Source organism: Rhododendron vialii, chromosome 13a (genome assembly GCF_030253575.1).
Source record: "Rhododendron vialii isolate Sample 1 chromosome 13a, ASM3025357v1".
NCBI lineage: Eukaryota > Viridiplantae > Streptophyta > Magnoliopsida > Ericales > Ericaceae > Rhododendron > Rhododendron vialii.
Genome location: NC_080569.1, coordinates 25525463 through 25543524, shown reverse-complemented (window position 1 = coordinate 25543524; position 18062 = coordinate 25525463). Strand labels below are relative to the sequence as shown.

Genomic DNA, 18062 nt, shown 5'->3' with positions numbered 1-18062 from the left:
ATGTCGTCGCCAAGCAACAGTGAGCACAATTCTGTAAGCGAATACGAAAGCAGCGCCGATTCCGACGACCGCCCCCTCGGACAACAGAGCATTCACGACTCCGATTCCGAACACAGTGAAAACTCCGGTTCGGACCGCCAGGTATCCGAATCCAGTTGTAACTCCGATTCCGACCGCCAAGTTATCGGTGAAAACTCTCATTCCATCCGTCGCCGTGGGAAAAGAAACAGGCACGTAAGCCTAGTTTCCGACGAATCATCGCCGGAACAGCGGAGGAGGAAACCTGCCGTCGACCTATTCACCGCATTGCCCGACTCTTTACTCCACCACGTTCTCTCCTTCTTACCAATCGTAGACGCCGTCAAGACCCAGGTTTTTGATAGGAATGGAGGGCTTTATTGTAATTACTTAGACATTTTGGACTTTTGATGTAATTCTGGCTCTTGTAATTCTGTTGGGTTGTTAGTCGGTTAGAGGAAGAGAATATAATCGAGAATTGGGGAAGAGCGGGGTAGGCTGGTATTCACATTTTCTTGCTCTCTCTCATCTCTCTCTCTTCTCCACTCTCCTTTAATTCTCTCTTCTCATCTCTCCCGTAATTCAATTTTACCTTCAATAATACAATTCAAGCTCGATTCTTGAGCTTTTCTCTCTGTAAAAGATTGTATCAGTGGTATCAGAGCCACGCTCCTCTGACTGTGGAGATCGCACAATGGCGGATAACACTCGTGCTCAGGAGATCAAACGATTGGATGAATCAGTTCGGAAATTGTCAGACACTACTAATGAATCCATCCAGCGTTTTACCGACATTACGGATCGACAAGCAGCTTCGATTGAGGGTTTCAAAGATACGATGGAGGGAATCAAGAATCTGATCACCACTTTGAACTCGAAGTATGAACAGATCCAAGAAAAGGTATCCACGTTTTCTTCTTCTCCGTTACTTCCAAACCCTAATCAAAACCAGGGTTTCGCTCGTATGTTCCAACCGAAACTTGACTTTCCGAAATTTTTTGGGGAGGATCCAGAGTCTTGGATTTACAAGTGTGAAAAGTATTTCGAGTTGAATGTAATCGAGGAAAATCAAAAGTTACATCTAGCTTCCCTACATATGGAAGATAAGGCAATGCATTGGTATAGGTGGTTTGAGAAGTCCCACACTTTGCGCAATTGGAGAGAATTTTCTAGGGTTCTTCTTCTTAGGTTTGGGGATAATGCCTTTGAAGATGCTGTGGGTCAATTGACTAAGCTTAGACAGTGGAGTTCTGTCAAAATATACCAAGAAAAGTTTGAGGAATTGGCAAACAAAACCAAAGGTCTCACAGAAGAATTCTTCATTAGTTGTTTTGTTAGTGGTTTAAAGGAAGAGATCAAAGGGGGAGTCCAAATGTTCCAGCCCAAAACCATTTCACAGGCCATGGGGCTGGCTAGGTTGCAAGAAGAGACCTTGGAAGCCTTGAACAAGAAGAATAGAGGACCTTTGAGATTTTTTTTCCTTCTACTGGAGCACCAACCAGAACATATGAACCCACAACTAAACCCACAGAAGTAGTTGGTATGGTCAAAAAGTTTACTCCAAAAGATTTTGAAGAAAAAAGAGCCAAAGGGCTGTGTTTTGGATGTCATGAAAAGTATTATAGGGGACATGTGCGCAAGAAAAAACAACTTTTCATGTTAGAAGTTGAAGAAGAGGAGGATGTTTTTGAAGAAGCCCGCCAAGAGATACCTTCAGAAGACAGTCAAGGGGAATTCCACATCTCAGTACATGCTTTGTCAGGGGTACAGACCTATTGAACTATGAGGATTAGGGGATTCATAAAGAAAGTTGCGGTAAGTATACTTGTGGATTCTGGAAGCACACACAACTTTTTGGACCTTGGAATAGCCAAAAAGACAGGAGTTAGGGTAATACCCACCCATCCTTTGTCAGTGATTGTGGCAGATGGGACAAAGGTTAGTAGTAAAGCTATGGTGAAAGATTTGCAGTGGAATGTGCAGGGTACCAATTTTGTTTCTGAAGTAAGGGTGCTCCCATTGGGTGGTTGTGACATGGTGCTAGGAGTTCAGTGGCTTTCAACTTTAGGGCCAGTTTTATGGGACTTCAAGAATCTCCAAATGAAATTCTCTATGTCTGGACAGACATTAGTATTGAAGGGAGATAACACTACAGAAATTCAGCTTGTAGACACCAAGAAGATGCAGCACATACTCAACAAACACCCTGCAGGAATGTTGGCTCAACTGAGCAGTATCCAAGAAATCACATCCATTGAGCTACCCTCTGATTTAGTCTCCCTCCTAAATACATATGAAGATATCTTTATGGAGCCTAAAGACCCTCTAGACCTCATGATCATCAAATTCCTTTACAAGAGGGTTCCCAACCCCCTAACCTTCGACCTTATAGATATCCCTACATACAAAAAAATGAGATTGAAAAGATTGTCAAGGAAACGCTAGCCACTGGAGTTATAAGGCACAGTGTTTCACCTTTTTCTTCACCAGTATCATTAGTCAAGAAAAAGGACAACACCTGGAGGATGTGCATTGACTACAGAGCATTAAACAAAGACACAATTAAAGATAAGTTCCCCATTCCAATAATTGATGAACTTTTGGATGAGTTGCATGGGGCAAAGTATTTCACTAAATTGGACTTAAGATCTGGCTATCATCAAATCAGAATGGCTTCTAAGGATGTGGAAAAAACTGCTTTCCGCACTCATGAGGGGCACTATGAATTTCTAGTCATGCCTTTTGGTTTGACCAATGCCCCTTCCACTTTCCAGAGTCTCATGAATCATGTCTTCAGGGCATACCTAAGGAAGTTTGTGCTTGTTTTCTTTGATGACATACTTGTTTTCAGTAAAACGTGGTCAGATCACTTAGAACATGTTTCCTTAACCTTGGCCAAACTAAGGGAACATCAGTTGTATGCAAAAATGTCTAAGTGTGCTTTTGGCTTGCAACAAGTGGAATATCTTGGTCATGTGATCACTGCAGAGGGGGTAGCTGTAGACCCTTCTAAGATTACCAGCATGCTTAACTGGCCACGGCCTCATTCAATCAAAGCTCTCAGGGGTTTTTGGGATTGACTGGCTACTATAGACGTTTCATTAAAGACTATGGTAAGATGTGTCAGCCTTTACATTTGTTGCTTAGAAAAGATGCTTTTGGCTGGAATAAGGAAGCCGAGGAAGCCTTCACTTAGCTCAAGACTGCTATGACCACTGCCCCAGTGTTGATTTTGCCAAATTATACTAAGCCTTTCATTTTGGAGTGCGATGCTTCTGGCAAAGGCATAGGGGCTGTTTTAATGCAGGATGGGAGGCCCATAGCCTATTATAGTAAAGCTTTATCCCAAACCAGTTTGGAGTTATCAACTTATGAAAAAGAGTTGTTCACAGTAGTTATGGCTGTTACCAAATGAAGGCACTATCTGTTGGGAAGACAGTTTATCATCAAAACTGACCATCAGAGTTTGAAGTTCTTGTTGGAACAGAAGGTTACCACTTTGATGCAACAAAAATGGTAATCCAAACTCATGGGATTTGACTATCAAATATTCTACAGATCAGGAAAAACAAATGTAGCAGCTGATGCCTTATCAAGGGTAGGGGAAGGGGACTTGCCAGCACAAGGGGAAGTAGCAGCTATGACTGTAGTTCTATGTCAGTGGGTGAAAGACCTCCAAGATAGTTGGTTGCAAGATCAGGAGATTCAAGATCTCCTCAATGCTTTACAACAGAATCCTGCAAACCACCCACATTATTCTTGGCAACATCAGATGCTATATTACAAGACTAGATTGGTGGTGGGAAATAATGCTTCTCTCAGACTTAAGCTCCTCCAAGAACACCATGACAGTCCTGTGGGGGGGCATTCTGGGGGAGAGAGAACATACCAAAGGTTGAAGCAAGCTTTTTACTGGAAGGGAATGAAAAAAGAAGTGTTACAATTTGTTGCAGCTTGTGATGTGTGCCAACGGCATAAGACTGAAACTACGGCTTACCCAGGGTTACTCCAACCTCTGCCCATTCCAGAGAGACTATGGAGTGATATCTCCATGGATTTCATTGAAGGGCTCCCAAACTCTTCTACTAAATCTGTGATATATGCGGTGGTGGACAGGCTAAGCAAATATGCTCATTTCATTCCCCTCACTCATCCTTACACAGCTACCACAGTTGCACAAGTTTTTCTCGATAACATTTTCAGGCTGCATGGCATGCCCAGCTCCATTGTATCAGATCGAGATAAAATCTTTACTAGTACATTTTGGAAGGAGCTATTCAAATTACAGGGTACTACCTTGTGCATGAGTACTGCATACCATCCTTGGTCTAAATGGTTACCGTTGGCAGAGTGGTGGTACAACACCACTTTTCATGTATCCATTGGCATTACCCCTTATGAGGCTCTTTATGGTCAGAAACCACCACACCTGGTACACTATGCTCCTGGAGGATCTGCAGTTGCAGCTACTGAGAACTTGTTGCATGATAGAGATACTATTCTTAAATTGCTCGAAGACCACCTACTCGCTTCACAACACAGGATGAAACAACTTGCTGATAAACACAGAACTGACAGGGTATTTGAGGTAGGCGATTGGGTTTTTCTCAGGCTCCAACCCTTTAGGCAAGTTACAGTGGCTTTTAGAAGAAATGCCAAGTTGACTCCGAAATACTTTGGTCCTTACCAGGTGGTGCAAAAAGTGGGACCAGTGGCTTATAAGTTGAATTTACCCCTTCATTCTAAAATTCATCCTGTATTCCACGTCTCTTTGTTAAAGAAACATTTGGGGTCAGGAGCTATCATTCAAACTGATTTACCTCTCACTGGGGAAGATGGCCAACTGCAATTGGAACCTTTAGCCATTTTGGATCGCAAACTCGTTATCCGGCATAACAGACCCCACACTTTGGTTTTGGTGCAGTGGTCCAATTCTATTCTGGAAGATGCTACATGGGAGAGCTGGTCTGAGCTTCATCAGAGGTTTCCTCAATTTCAACCTTGAGGACAAGGTTGCTTTTCAAGGGGAGGGTAATGATAGGAATGGAGGGCTTTATTGTAATTACTTAGACATTTTGGACTTTTGATGTAATTCTGGCTCTTGTAATTCTGTTGGGTTGTTAGTCGGTTAGAGGAAGAGAATATAATCGAGAATTGGGGAAGAGCGGGGTAGGCTGGTATTCACATTTTCTTGCTCTCTCTCATCTCTCTCTCTTCTCCACTCTCTTTTAATTCTCTCTTCTCATCTCTCCTGTAATTCAATTTTACCTTCAATAATACAATTCAAGCTCGATTCTTGAGCTTTTCTCTCTATAAAAGATTGTATCAGTTTTGTCCAAACGTTGTCAGGCAGATGCGATAGGGACTTCGTTGCACTCGTGGACAAAACCCTAGTTCTCAGCAACTGTTCTAAGATCAAGAAATTGGGGGTTCAGTTTGGGTACGCACAGGATTACGAATCCAGTGTCGATCTGTGGACTCAATTCGCAGCAGGGAAGCGGGCGGAGGAGCTGCAACTTGCGTTTGAGGATGCAGTGGATCCTTACTTACTACCGCAGTTTCTCTATACTAATTCATCGTTCAAAACATTGCAATTTAATACGTGCGATGTGATGCCTGAAGGAGTTGTTCGCTAGAATTCGCTAAAGAGATTGTCAATTGGGCATGCGAAATTGAGTGAAGATGTGATTCAGAAGATATTAGTGGGTAGTCCTGTGTTGGAGATTCTGGAGTTGTATAGATGTCTTGGTTTCACTCGTTTGCATTTCAACAATGCAAGTGTGAAGAAATTGAAACTGAGACACGTTTGGGTAGAAGACCCTTCTGGGCTGGAAATTTCTGCTTCTCAACTTCATTCGTTGGAGGTTTCAGGTAGGTTATATGATAGAATTTGCCGGCTTGGGAATGTGTCATCTTTGGTTGATGCTAACCTCAATTTTCACGAGAGAATTCATGGACCTTACTCAGATGATGATTTTGAAAGGTATTCAAATATGTTAGGAGGACTTCTCCAGAGCCTTGTTCATGTGAAGAAGATGACTTTAGGTACTTGGGCATTGCAGGTAGGTCTCTTGATAATCCTTTGCTTGTGCCATTCAATTATTGAAGTCTTTCCTCAACTGTGAAAGAATTGAGTTTTGCCACTAACATTTGTTTGTGCGTGAAGAGATGGTGGAAGTTTTTATTTGAAATTACGCAATTGTATACAGAAACTTGAGTTCTCAAATCTCAACAACGAAGAACGCTATAATTGGTCTTCAGTGTTCTTCCCTCTTTACTATGAAGAGAAAAATTAGAAGAATCAAACTACATACTCAGTAACACTGAAACAATGGAGATATGTTTGTGCCTTTTCTCACGTTAGTAGGGTATTACTTTGCACATAAAGAGGTAGTTGTGAAGAATTTCCCTTCACCTATCCAGTGTTCAGCTGTTGCAGATTTTTTCATCCGTGTCTTGTCAAGTTGTTGTCTTGGAACCGGATTCAATTGATCCAATTCATTGGAATACTCCCTGTTATTCAATGAACTTAAAGGTATTGAATTTTTTGATGCGAGTGAGAAGAGTAAAAATTTTGTGGATCTTTGACTTTGTCCATGTTTCAGTCGTAGTTCTTGTGCTTAAATATCTAATGGCAGAAGCTCACTGCTCATTATATTAATAGTGCTTAATCAGTTTGTGCACTGGAAACCAAGCCTGGCATTCCGAAATTTGGTAGTTACCTGTTGCTCCGATACAGAATGTGATACATTTTTTGGCAATTGAACAATGTTACAATTTCACTGTGGTGTCTCAGAATATGCAAAATACCTTATGGCAGATTTTGAACATGCTTCCAGAATCTTCTCTCCTTTTTCTTTTTTTTTTAAACGTATGGCACTTCTAGAATCTTCTAATTGTTTAAAAGGTTTGGAGTCTAATTTAATTTTGGTGTAAAGATTGGGGGCTATTTTGAAATTTTCCCTTTAGCATACGATGTCCTTTTTTCATAAAGGTGCATTGACGTCCTTAACCTTATGCAGAATATCATTTAGATTATCATCTTAATAAATTCTTTGTCTGCAGTACTTTCGTGATGAACTTGGCAATATGGATGGAAAGCACTGTTGGTCATCAAGAAAGAAGCCTTTCACGTGTTTAATGTTTCGTCTCAAAAAAGCTAAGCTTATTGGTTTAGTAAAGTCTAGAGTTGACGACTACTTGACTTTCATACAATTTATACTGATGAACGCAAGAGCGCTCCAAAAGATGGTCATCGATGCACAAATGAGAGGTTAAAACTGGCAAAAGGAATTTACCCAATTTCCAAGATCCTCTCCTGATGCAGTAGTTATGTTCTGCCAGTGAAATGGGCAACTAGAGTGAGTAACTCCACTTTCTTGCAGGAACATGCCGTCATTTATGTTACTAGTTTCACATTCAACTGTTTCTCTTTCGAAGTGCTTGCAGACGCGTTTAAAGACTGAATGTTGTTGGATTTATGGGAGATAAGGGCAGGCTCAAACTTTTCTCATACACTCCGCTTAATATGCGAAGATGTCAATACCGGTGTTACGAAGGGGCAGGTTTGAAAGTGTCGACATCTCTGAAGTTAGCAAAAAATTGTTTAGTTCTCCAAGAACCACTTTTGATGGAGGAACTATGTTCGCTTAGCGACACCTTGAGTTTCCTTTGATGATGGAATTGCATATGTTTCAGTTGTTGTTCTGTAATGCTTCTTGTCTGAGGAAATTGACCTTGGGACAGCCGTACTGGAAAGCAAAGAAGCAGTGTACTGAAAGCAAATTCAAGAAAACCTGCATACTCACTTGCACAGGGGCTATCTCCCATCCTATTCCTGTCCTGTAATATAAAGAGAATTGGTTAAGAGGTATATTGCTTACCAAACAAAAAAACTGATATATTCCCTCGACTCTACTCCGAATTCCACTTTAGTCCAACTTTCAATTGAAGTTTTGAACAATACCAGCCTTCTACTTCATGACTAGTTTCAGTGTCACCCCTCTGTGGACTTCCATCCACTTTTTGGACAGAAAACCCCCACCGGAACAGCATATGTCCACTTCTTAGGGACAAAGTTGGTATTTTTGGCTCAAAGGCTTTTCACTTTCCCCCAAACTCGATTTTCCCCCAGTCTCCTACTCTTATGTCGCCCGTCCCAATCTCATTGCGAACCATTTTTCTATCTTAGCTATTACTGGTAGTGGCTTGTGCTGCTGTGTTTCTGATGCAGGGCTAGGATTATTGGATGTCTCAATATTAACTTGTTAAACCTCATAACTATTTTGGTTGTCAATTGTTTATGCATGTGGAATAAGTATTATTTTGCGTCAAGGGTTTGATTACAGGATCATGAGTTTGTGGAGGCGATTTACAAATAAAACAGCAAAGGAAAATGAATAAATTTTGCTTCTTCACCTCATTATTTTCACATGTTTCCTGGTAGCATCTCTAGTCTTTTCCACTTTTCTACCCAAACCCAACATTTGAGGAAAATCACTTAAAACTCATCTCCAATGACATAATATTCTTTTGTCTACCCATTTTGAGTTCTTTACTTTTTTTCACCGAAATGAGGAGAGATCCAAATTGATGTCATTTTTTCTCAACCTATTGTCACTTTCTTAATATTTACAAATGTGTCATCTTGACTCAAATTTGGAAGGAAAGCATAAAAACATTAAATTTGGATTAAAACATACTCGTAAGTGTAACAATAGGGAAGACATATCCGAATAGAACTTTTGACCCAAATGAGCCCTGCTATGGGTACACCATTTGATGTACACCAAAATGTGCACTGCATTTTGTTGTGTTGGGTCCACTTTGTAGACTCATATAAGTAATTGGAGCAGCTCAATTTTTTAAAAACATTTTTTAAGGGTAATTGTAAAAAATCAGCTTAGTTGGGGATCGGTAAGAGCTTGATTGATGCAAAACTCGGTTATTGGTAAAAGCTTGATCAATTCTTTGCATCGATCAAGCTTATACCAATACCCGACTAAGTTATTTTTTTTCAAAGATCTTTAAAAATGTGTTTTAAACAAATAGAGCGGCGGTGTACATTTGGTGTACGCCAAAGAGTGTACCCATAGTTTCAGGGACGAATTTATAATTTTGCATTAGTGGGGGAACACAATTTTTTTTTGGTAAAATAACAAATTGATGAATATATTTGTAATTTCATCTTAAATTAGCAAAAAAGAATGTGTTTGCACAAAAAGTTGGTATGAAAATTTAGCACTCGAAAAAATAGATTACAAACACCTCGTAATGAAAATCCGCAGTAATTTAGCTTAAAGAAACACTATCACAAATTTATTGGATATAATTAAAATGCATAAGAAAATTAATACTAATTCTATTAAATTGAGTGGGAGTCCGTACCCCCACATGCTACCCACTTGTATCCATCCCTGATAGTTTTTGCTTAAACTTGTTTTAGAAATTGTCAAGCATAAGAGTTATGGAAATGGATTCTTTGCTGTCCATATTTTGGATTTAAAGAGCTAGTCATGATCGAAATCGTTCATTTGTTGCAATCAATAGGTTGGATGTATTTTTAAACTCGTAAAAATTTATGAAAAAATTCGAGTCATTCAATCAACTAATAGACGGTCCATATCTGGACCGGAGTCCAAAACAGGGAGGGGACAGAGATCCGGATCCAAGAGTAATCGGGTCGTTTTTTAGGAATTTTTATTTTAATTAGGAATTCTTTATTAGGAATTGCAAGCGTTGTGTTTCCACCTTACAAAACCCTAGCTTTGCAGGACAGTAAAACTGAAGCAGAAGAAGAAAGGGTTTGAAAACCATGTCATCGCGAAGCAACAGTCCGCGCTTTTCCCTAAGCGAAAACGAAAGTTCCGATTCCGGCGACCACCCCCTCGGAGAACGGAGCATTGAAGGCTCTGATTCCGAAGCCAGTGAAAACTCCGGTTCCGACCGCCAGGTATCCGAACCCAGTGATAACTCCGATTCCGACCGTCGCCGTGGAAAAAGAAACAGGCACGCGAGCCCAGTTTTTGACGAATCATCGCCGAAACGGCGGAGGAGGGGTGGCAGGATAAGGAAACCGGCCGTCGATGTGATCACCGCATTGCCCGACGCTTTAATCCTCCACGTTCTCTCCTTCTTACCGATCAAAGATGCCATCAAAACCCAGGTTCTTTCAAAACGATGGCTACATCTCTGGACTTACATCCCATCCCTCGTATTTCTTCGTGAGTCCGATTCCTCTGACACAAGTGTTAGGGACTTTGTTACCTTTGTTGACAGAACCCTCTTCCTCTGCACCTGTTCTAAGCTCAAGAAATTGGGGTTTCAATTTGCATACGAGACGGATTACGCTTCCAATGTCAATCTATGGACTCGATTCGCAACAGGGAGGGGGGCGGAGGAGCTTCAACTTGACTTCTACCATTATAATATGTATGAGGACCATAATAATATGTATGAGGATGATAGTTACTTGCTACCACAACTTCTTTATACTAATTCATCGTTCAAAACATTGAAGTTTTCCGTGTGCAAGGTTATTCCCAAAGGAGTTGTTTGTTGGAATTCGCTGAAGAAATTGTCAATTGGGTATGCGGAGTTGAGTGAAGATGTGATTGAGAAGATATTGGCAGGTAGTCCTGTGTTGGAGATTCTGGAGTTGTATGCCTTTTATGGTTTCGATCGTTTGCATGTTAGTAATGCAAGTGTGAAGAAGTTGATACTAAGAGACGTTTGGGAACATGAAGAAGAATACCCAACCGACGGATACCATTCCGTGTTGGAAGTTTCAGCTCCTCATCTTCATTCATTGGAGATTTCGGGTGATTTATGTGATAAAATTTGTCGGCTTGGGGATATATCTTCTTTGGTTGATGCTAACCTCAATTTTGACATGACGTTGTATAGAGATCGTGCAAATGAGCATATAAGGTTTGAAAATACGTTAAGAGGACTTCTCCAGAGCCTTGTTCATGTGAAGAAGATCACTTTAGGTACTTTTGCTATACAGGTTGGTCTCTGGATAATCCTTTGATTGTACCATCCAATTCTATGTGCTTCATATCTTAACTTATTATCGAAGTGTTTTCTAACCCTGACAGAATTATGATTGGCTGTTGGTTGACATAGTGGAATTTTTATTTAGAATAAAAAAACAATTGTATTCGGAATCTTGAGTTCTCATATCTCAGATTCTCAATCTTGAAGAGTGGGTCTATTTGCTCTTCAAAGATCTTCCTTCTCTTTATATAGTTATTCAAATTCCTACCTAACGCTCCACTACTACCCATCAGTTTACTAAAGAGGAAAATTAAAAGGATTGGACTACCTACTCAGTATTCGGAGGTGAATGAACATGAAAAGAATCCTGCAATATTTATGAATATATTATATGTGAGCAGGGTAGTCCTATGCACATAAAGAGGCAGCTGTGAAGAATGTTAATTAACTTATTCAAGTGTTGTGCGGTTGCAGATCTTTTCATCAGTCTCTTATCAAGTTGTTGTCTTGGCCCAGGATCAATAATTCATTTTATTGCAGTACTTTCTGTGATTTAATGAATTAACAGATTTTGAGTTTGAGTCATCTGAGTAAGAAAAGAAAAAAATTTGCTGAGCTATGACAAACATGTTTTGGTGTTAGTTATGGTGCTTAATGCTTAATAACATTTAATGGAAGAGGCCCATACTTCATTATATTAACAGTACTCAATCAGTTTGTGAGCTAAGAAACCAAACCTGGTCTTCAAACTTTGGTTACTACCTGCTGTTCTGATACAAGAAGTGGAACATGTTTGGGATTTTAAACAATGTTATAAATTCAGTGTGTGTGTCTCGTAATATGCAAAATACCTTATGGCAGATTTTGAACAAGCTTCTAGAAAATTCTAATTGTTTGTCTTCTTTTGTGTTTTGCTCTGATGGGCGAAGGTACTAAGTATGATGGAAGCGAAAGGATTGCGCTCTGCACTATTGAACTGTGAGTTTTTAGCATTAGATACGAGTATCCGGAAATCACTCCTCCCTGGGATAGCAAACATACTGGAAAGTTCACCTATTCTGGAGACATTAGTCATAATTGAACCCTCTTCCCCCTGTGCCGAAGTATGTTTTTTTATCCTGATTCATTTGTGTAATTTATTTCCTTGGAGTTATTTCATAAGGTGTGTAAAGAATGACTTAATGTACACGTCTTTGATTAATTCTGCAGACTATGAATCAAACCAAAGAAAGTGGCCGAGAATTGATACATCTGCAAGTCAAGACTTACCCATTCGGTTTTTGTTTTGTAGTGGTGGGCCTGACTGTCTGATGTATTCATTTTTTGCCACTTACTTTAGTTTAATTCTTATGGTATGAAGACTTACCCTCTTCTTTTCCTTAGTTGTGGTTCCACTCACTTATAGTTGGCGGATGCTAGAATTGTTGGTGCGCCTATTTGTAATGCCATTTGTTGAGTTTGGCAGTGATTATGTTTAGAATGCTTCGTTGCTTCCGTCGTATATGTCTTCATAATATCCTTGTAGATGACCTCTTAGTAAACTTTGAATCATTTCGATTAGCATATGAAGTCACTCTTTGTTAGTTGCAATAGTTGCATTGATGCCCTTAATGAAAATCTCAGCTTAATGGATTGTTTGTGTGCAGTACTTTCGTCCTGAACTCACCGGACTTCACAATTTTGACGAAAACAGCTATTGGACATCAAAAAGGAAGCCTTTGAAGTGTTTGATGTTGCGTCTCCAAGAAGTTAAGTTTATCAGTTTAGGAAGGTATGACCATGACTGTGACTTCCACTTGTCTTTTGCACAATTTCTACTGAAGAATGCAAGGGTGCTCCAAAAGATGGTTATTGATCTGGAAATGCTAAGCCGTAATTGGCCAAAGGAATTTGTCCGAGCAGCTCGAAAGCTTTCAAGCTTTGCAAGATCCTCTCCCAACGCAGTAGTTTTGTTCTGAAATGGACAGCTCAAAACCATATTTCTTTCTTAGCTATTACTGGTCTGTGCTGCTGCTTTTCTGATGCAGCGCTATAGTTATTGGATGTCTTAATAATATTAACTTGTTAAACCATTTTTCTTTCTTAGCTATTTTACTTGTTAATAGTTTATGTATGTGCAATATTATTTTACATCAAGGGTTCGGTTACAGGATGATGGGTTTGTGGGGTCGATTTACAATGAAACAGTAAAGGAAAGAAAAGGCAAGGTAAGCTGAAGAAATAAAATTTGCTTCTTCACGTAATTATTTTCACATGTTTCCTGGAAGCAAATCCTACAATTTGGTCAAAGATGAAAAAGATCAAACCAATTATGAATTGTGGAATTGGTCAAGGGAAGGATTACATTATTCTTCCTTGTCTCAACTGTACAAGTTACTAAATAAAAGACCCTTGATCATAAACATATGATTAGCCATATGATCCACATAAAAAGAAAAAAAGAGGGATCATGGCCCGCACCTGCTTCCTTCTTCTATTTCCCACTCTAGCACTTCTCCACTCGATTAAGAGCACTATGACATTTCTTGAAGAGAAACTTTCTTGAAATTAATGACCCACTCCAACCCAAAACCATAAAATACCTAAGTCCCAAAGCTCCCAAGCCACCCGCAATGAATGAGAAAATGATGAACCTTCTCCGCGTCTCTTCTGCATACATCACTAGTTGACAATAATCCTCCACCTTTGAATCAAGGGATCAATAGTAAGAATCTTACCTTGGGCCGCATAGCATCCAAAAAAACTCACCTTTGTCGGAGCATTAGTCTTTCATATTTCTTGCCAACGGAAGGAGAGACTACCGCCACCACATATATCTTAGTAGTAAGACTTCACCTGAAAAGATTCTGACTTAGAAAGATTCAAACACCTCATCCCCCTTCTCCTACGCTTTGCAAACCATGTGTTCTAGAAAGCAAGGCTATCAAATCCATCCTCCTCCCAATCAAGTACATCCATACGCAATCGAATATCCCATACTATAAAGCCATCATTGTGTTAAAGATAATAAAAAACATGGGCATCCTTATCGGTAGTCATACGATAGATACTGAAAAAGCATCCTCCAACCTCTCTTCTTGGCGCCGGTACACACATGCTTCCAAAACTTCACCCTTCTTCCGCCACCAACCTCCAAATGAGTATTTCTAACGAAAACCTCCCACCCATTCATGATGCCCCTCCAAAGCCCCACTCCATACGAAAAACTTACATTAAGATAAGACCACTTTCCCCACCCACATTCATACTTCGCTATCACCACATTTCTCCACCATCTCCCTTCCACACGCAAATAGGTTTAGCCTTCTCACTCCCAATCCTCTCTTTCATATTGGTGCGCAAACCGTATTCTATCTACTAAATGATATTTAAACTGCTGCTCGCCAGACCTTGTCGATAGTCGACGTAGGCCGATTGAACTCTAACCAGGTAGGCCAACTCTCGCTCTGTCGCTATCTCTCGCCATTGCTCATTCGTTTGTGTGAACTGTGAACATTCACTTGTTTGGAATTTCCTCTCGGTAAATATGAAAATAATTTTGTGAAATTTTAAATTTTTTTTATAGAAACGTACAATTAGATTTTATTATCAGACATTTTATATTAGTAGATATTGCCTCTATAAAGACGAACTCCATTCTAATTTTCCACATATATAACAATAACTTTTGTGTCCGTTCAATGCACGGGATAAAAAAAAAAAAGATTTGCATTGATATTTTTCATTTTTTTCCGTCCATTGAAAGGACTCAACACTAATTGAGAAACAAGATTTTGGGGTATTGGTTATGCTGATTCACAGAATAAAATGCGAGCACGACGCACGTTATTGTGTAATAAACTTACAAAAGTTCACCGAGTAAAATCAAACCAAATTTAAATTGGGGCATTGGTTGTGCTAATTTTTTCTCTTGTATGAGGACAGATTTTAAATGGAATTGACGTTTGATTGAAATAGTAAAGTGAAAGCTAACGTGCATGTAATTCGATCACCACTATGAAAACTCAATTCAACCAACATTTTAAAAACCAGGATGGAAGATTTATTTATTTATTTTTATCTTTGCTAATAACTCCACTCTAGGTTGGAAAAACAAGAAAAGTACATGAATACATGATTTTTTTTTAAGGGGCAAATGCTAAAGAGACAAATTGTTTCAGCTCATAGATTACAAACAGAGCCGGTCTTGAGCTAAAACAAGTGTTGTCGTCGCTTTAGGCTTTCAAAAAATTTTGAATTATAAGGGCCTCTCCTACTTTTTTTAATCCTTTATTATAGTCCAACAAAAAAAAAGTCCCATTTTTAATTTTTGCTTTAACTCCCGAAAAATCAAGGCCGGCTCTGATTACAAATATTATGCGGAGATTAGGGGTGAGCAAAATAACCATGAAACCGTGAATCCAGTCCAAACCAATCCAAACCGAATAGTTTGGTTTGGTTTTTTAATGATGTGGTTAGGTCTCGGTTTAAAAAAAATAGAAACCATGTTAAATGGTTTGGTTTATGGATTTATGTTAATGGTTCAGGTTCCAAACCGATCCAAACTGTGTGATATATATACATATATATATATATATATAATTTGTTTAGATATACTTAATAAATTTAATTTCCTTATCTAATACTCTATTCCACCACCCTATTCTTTTCTTTCACTTCCAATATTAATTTCCTAAATTTCCTATTCCTACAATTTCATTACGCTAAACATACACAATTTGGGCTTAGTAAAGTGATTTCCTACTCTTTTTTCTCGGTAACTTATTCTAATATATTTTATTCTTTTTTAGTTGGTTGATGTTAGTGACTTTTGATGATTTTAATATACTAATTTCAATATACCTTTTAGTTCAAGCTATCTATGCAAAAGTACTTAAAATAATTTATAGTGATGATATTTCAATTTTAAGCGAACCGTGGTTCAAAATCGAAACCAAACTGTCTTTGAATGGTTAGGATTGGTTTGGCTTTATGAATTTTATGGGTTGGTTTGATTTTGTAAATTCATAATTCGTAAGTAATGGTTTGGTTATTGGATTACTATAAAACCAGACCAATTCGGTCCATGCTCACCCCTAGCGGAGATAACGTACTCATATGTGGATGCAAATTACATTAGAACTAACCTTTGAATAGTGGATGAGCACCGGAACCAAACAACAATGCTATTACCACACAGTATTTATGCGTGGTTATAATATCTTACTCCCTCCGTCCCTTTTTTAGAGTCCAGTATAACATTTTGGGCTGTCCCTTAATAAGTATCCATTTTGTAAAGTTAGTGGGTAAAAGTTAGTGCATTGCCTATTTTGTCCCTAAAAGTATATTCCATTTTGAAAAGTTAGTGAGTAAAAGTGTAATGATGATGGGTAAGTAGGGAAAGTGGATGAAAAAGTTGATATAAAAGGTATAATGATGATGTTGTTTTAATAAATTGAAGTTACGAAGCAGGACACTTAAAAAGAGACAGAGGGAGTATATATTTATTGGAAACCAAATATTGTAAGCTGTCACTTTGTTCGGAGTAATTCTTGTAGTTTGGTTAAAGGTCCTTTATTCTAATGTTTAATAGCATCTCCGGTCTCTTTTAAACAAGAACCGAAGATGCTTTAAATATTAAAAAAGTCCCTTTAAATAAGAATCGAAAAATGCTTTAAATATTAGAAACGGACAGGAGATGCTATTAAACATTAGAATAAGGGTCCATTTAACCAAAAATTTTCCCAACTTTTTGACCAGGTCTTTTTTATTGTTCCCTCTAATAAATTTTTACTAAATTTCGTTAAGTTTTTAAAATTATATTTGTTGTCTGTCTTCTTCCTTACAACCTTGTCCCCCTTTTTTTTTTCTTTTTGTCTTCTTATAATGTTATCCTTTCAATTAATACTCTCTCCGACCGAATTTAGGATCAATATACAGTGATTTATATACTGGGATCAAATTAATATTTCGTTGATACTTTTACCCCCATCCCTAGAGATAAGCAGAAAGTCTAGGTTGACTGAATATATCTATCTTACCAGTGTGAGGCTCAGTCCAGATCTCGCAAGTATAGAAAAATACTTATAAATTCAAAAATAATTTTTTTAGGTCCAGTAAAAAATCAGTTTTCACGAATATCGGAAAAGTATTTTTTCGGAATTCCTACGGCGAAACTGACCGAAACGGGATAACCCTGTCTAGAATCCAGATATAGCCGGCAGTTCAACAGGGATGGAAGCCAATGACGAGGCGCTCGTTCTCCTCCAAAACCCTCTACTGAAAACCCATGTCAACAAGAAGCACCGAAAGCGGTAGCGATTCAGGTTCCAGTCGTAGCCACGATTCCGATGACGACGACAATGTCGAAAGCGAAAGCTACGATTCCGACCACCACGGTCGACTAAGCGATAACGACTCGACCCCGGTTGATGGACCCAGCGGCCACTTGTCCGACGAACCCTCTCCGAAATGGCGTGACGGAAAGATAAAGATAACCACCGTTGATCGAATCTCGGATTTGACTGACCATTTACTCGTTCACATTCTCTCCTTCTTACCGATTGGAAATGCCATCAAAACCCAGGTACCGTCGAAACGATGGCAATTCCTATGGACTTGCCTACCATCTCTCCACTTCCGTTCCTGTTGTCGAGACTTAGCTGACTTTGCTGCCTTTGTTACCTTTGTCGAGAAAACCCTAATTCTCTGCAACTGTTCTAAGCTCAAGAAATTCCGGGTTGATTGCGATAGTAATTACGTGCCAGATTTCGAACCCAATGTTAGTTTATGGACTCGCTTTGCGGTAGGGAAGGGGACGGAGGAGCTTCACCTTCATTTCGACGATACAGATAATGACATGTCTGCCGAATGTCGTTATAGGTTGCCACAGCTTTTGTTTACAAATGCGTCGTTCAAAGTGTTGCACTTCTGTTTGTGCAGTACTGCAGTGTGGTGCCCAAAGGAGCTGTTGCCTGGAATTCGCTAACTAAATTGTCTATTGGGTACGTGGAGTTGAGTGATGGTGTGGTTGAGAAGATACTAGTGGGTAGTCCCGTGTTGGAGTT

General features: G+C 39.2%; 3 protein-coding genes and 1 long non-coding RNA gene across 4 annotated transcripts; all 4 read left to right on the top strand.

The window, feature by feature from the left end:
- Positions 1–1555, top strand: LOC131314047 (uncharacterized). The gene is made up of 3 exons (XM_058342543.1): positions 1–372; positions 467–511; positions 662–1555. The coding sequence occupies exons 1-3, from the start codon at positions 1–3 to the stop codon at positions 1553–1555; spliced, it is 1311 nt and encodes a 436-aa protein (XP_058198526.1).
- Positions 1556–6983: 5428 nt separating this feature from the next.
- LOC131312288 (uncharacterized) lies at positions 6984–7813 on the top strand. Its single transcript, XR_009195824.1, has 2 exons — positions 6984–7379; positions 7459–7813. It is a non-coding gene; the product is annotated as an uncharacterized LOC131312288 (long non-coding RNA).
- Positions 7814–9758: 1945 nt separating this feature from the next.
- LOC131312282 (F-box protein At5g03100-like) lies at positions 9759–13165 on the top strand. The gene is made up of 3 exons (XM_058339938.1): positions 9759–11026; positions 11946–12119; positions 12663–13165. Exons 1-3 carry the CDS (start codon positions 9833–9835, stop codon positions 12972–12974), a joined length of 1680 nt encoding a protein of 559 aa, XP_058195921.1. The 5' UTR covers positions 9759–9832; the 3' UTR covers positions 12975–13165.
- Positions 13166–17284: 4119 nt separating this feature from the next.
- Positions 17285–17983, top strand: LOC131314444 (FBD-associated F-box protein At5g56370-like). Its single transcript, XM_058343068.1, has one exon. The coding sequence runs from the start codon at positions 17285–17287 to the stop codon at positions 17981–17983; it is 699 nt and encodes a 232-aa protein (XP_058199051.1).
- Positions 17984–18062: the final 79 nt, after the last annotated feature.

Coding starts and splice junctions, on each gene's coding strand:
- LOC131314047 (XM_058342543.1), top strand. CDS start 1: ATGTCGTCGCCAAGCAACAGTGAGCACAATTCTGTAAGCGAATACGAA. Junction 373..466: donor TAGACGCCGTCAAGACCCAG/GTTTTTGATAGG, acceptor TTGGGTTGTTAG/TCGGTTAGAGGAAGAGAATA. Junction 512..661: donor GAGAATTGGGGAAGAGCGGG/GTAGGCTGGTAT, acceptor TCTCTGTAAAAG/ATTGTATCAGTGGTATCAGA.
- LOC131312282 (XM_058339938.1), top strand. CDS start 9,833: ATGTCATCGCGAAGCAACAGTCCGCGCTTTTCCCTAAGCGAAAACGAA. Junction 11,027..11,945: donor TAGGTACTTTTGCTATACAG/GTTGGTCTCTGG, acceptor TGATGGGCGAAG/GTACTAAGTATGATGGAAGC. Junction 12,120..12,662: donor CCTCTTCCCCCTGTGCCGAA/GTATGTTTTTTT, acceptor GTTTGTGTGCAG/TACTTTCGTCCTGAACTCAC.
- LOC131314444 (XM_058343068.1), top strand. CDS start 17,285: ATGTCAACAAGAAGCACCGAAAGCGGTAGCGATTCAGGTTCCAGTCGT.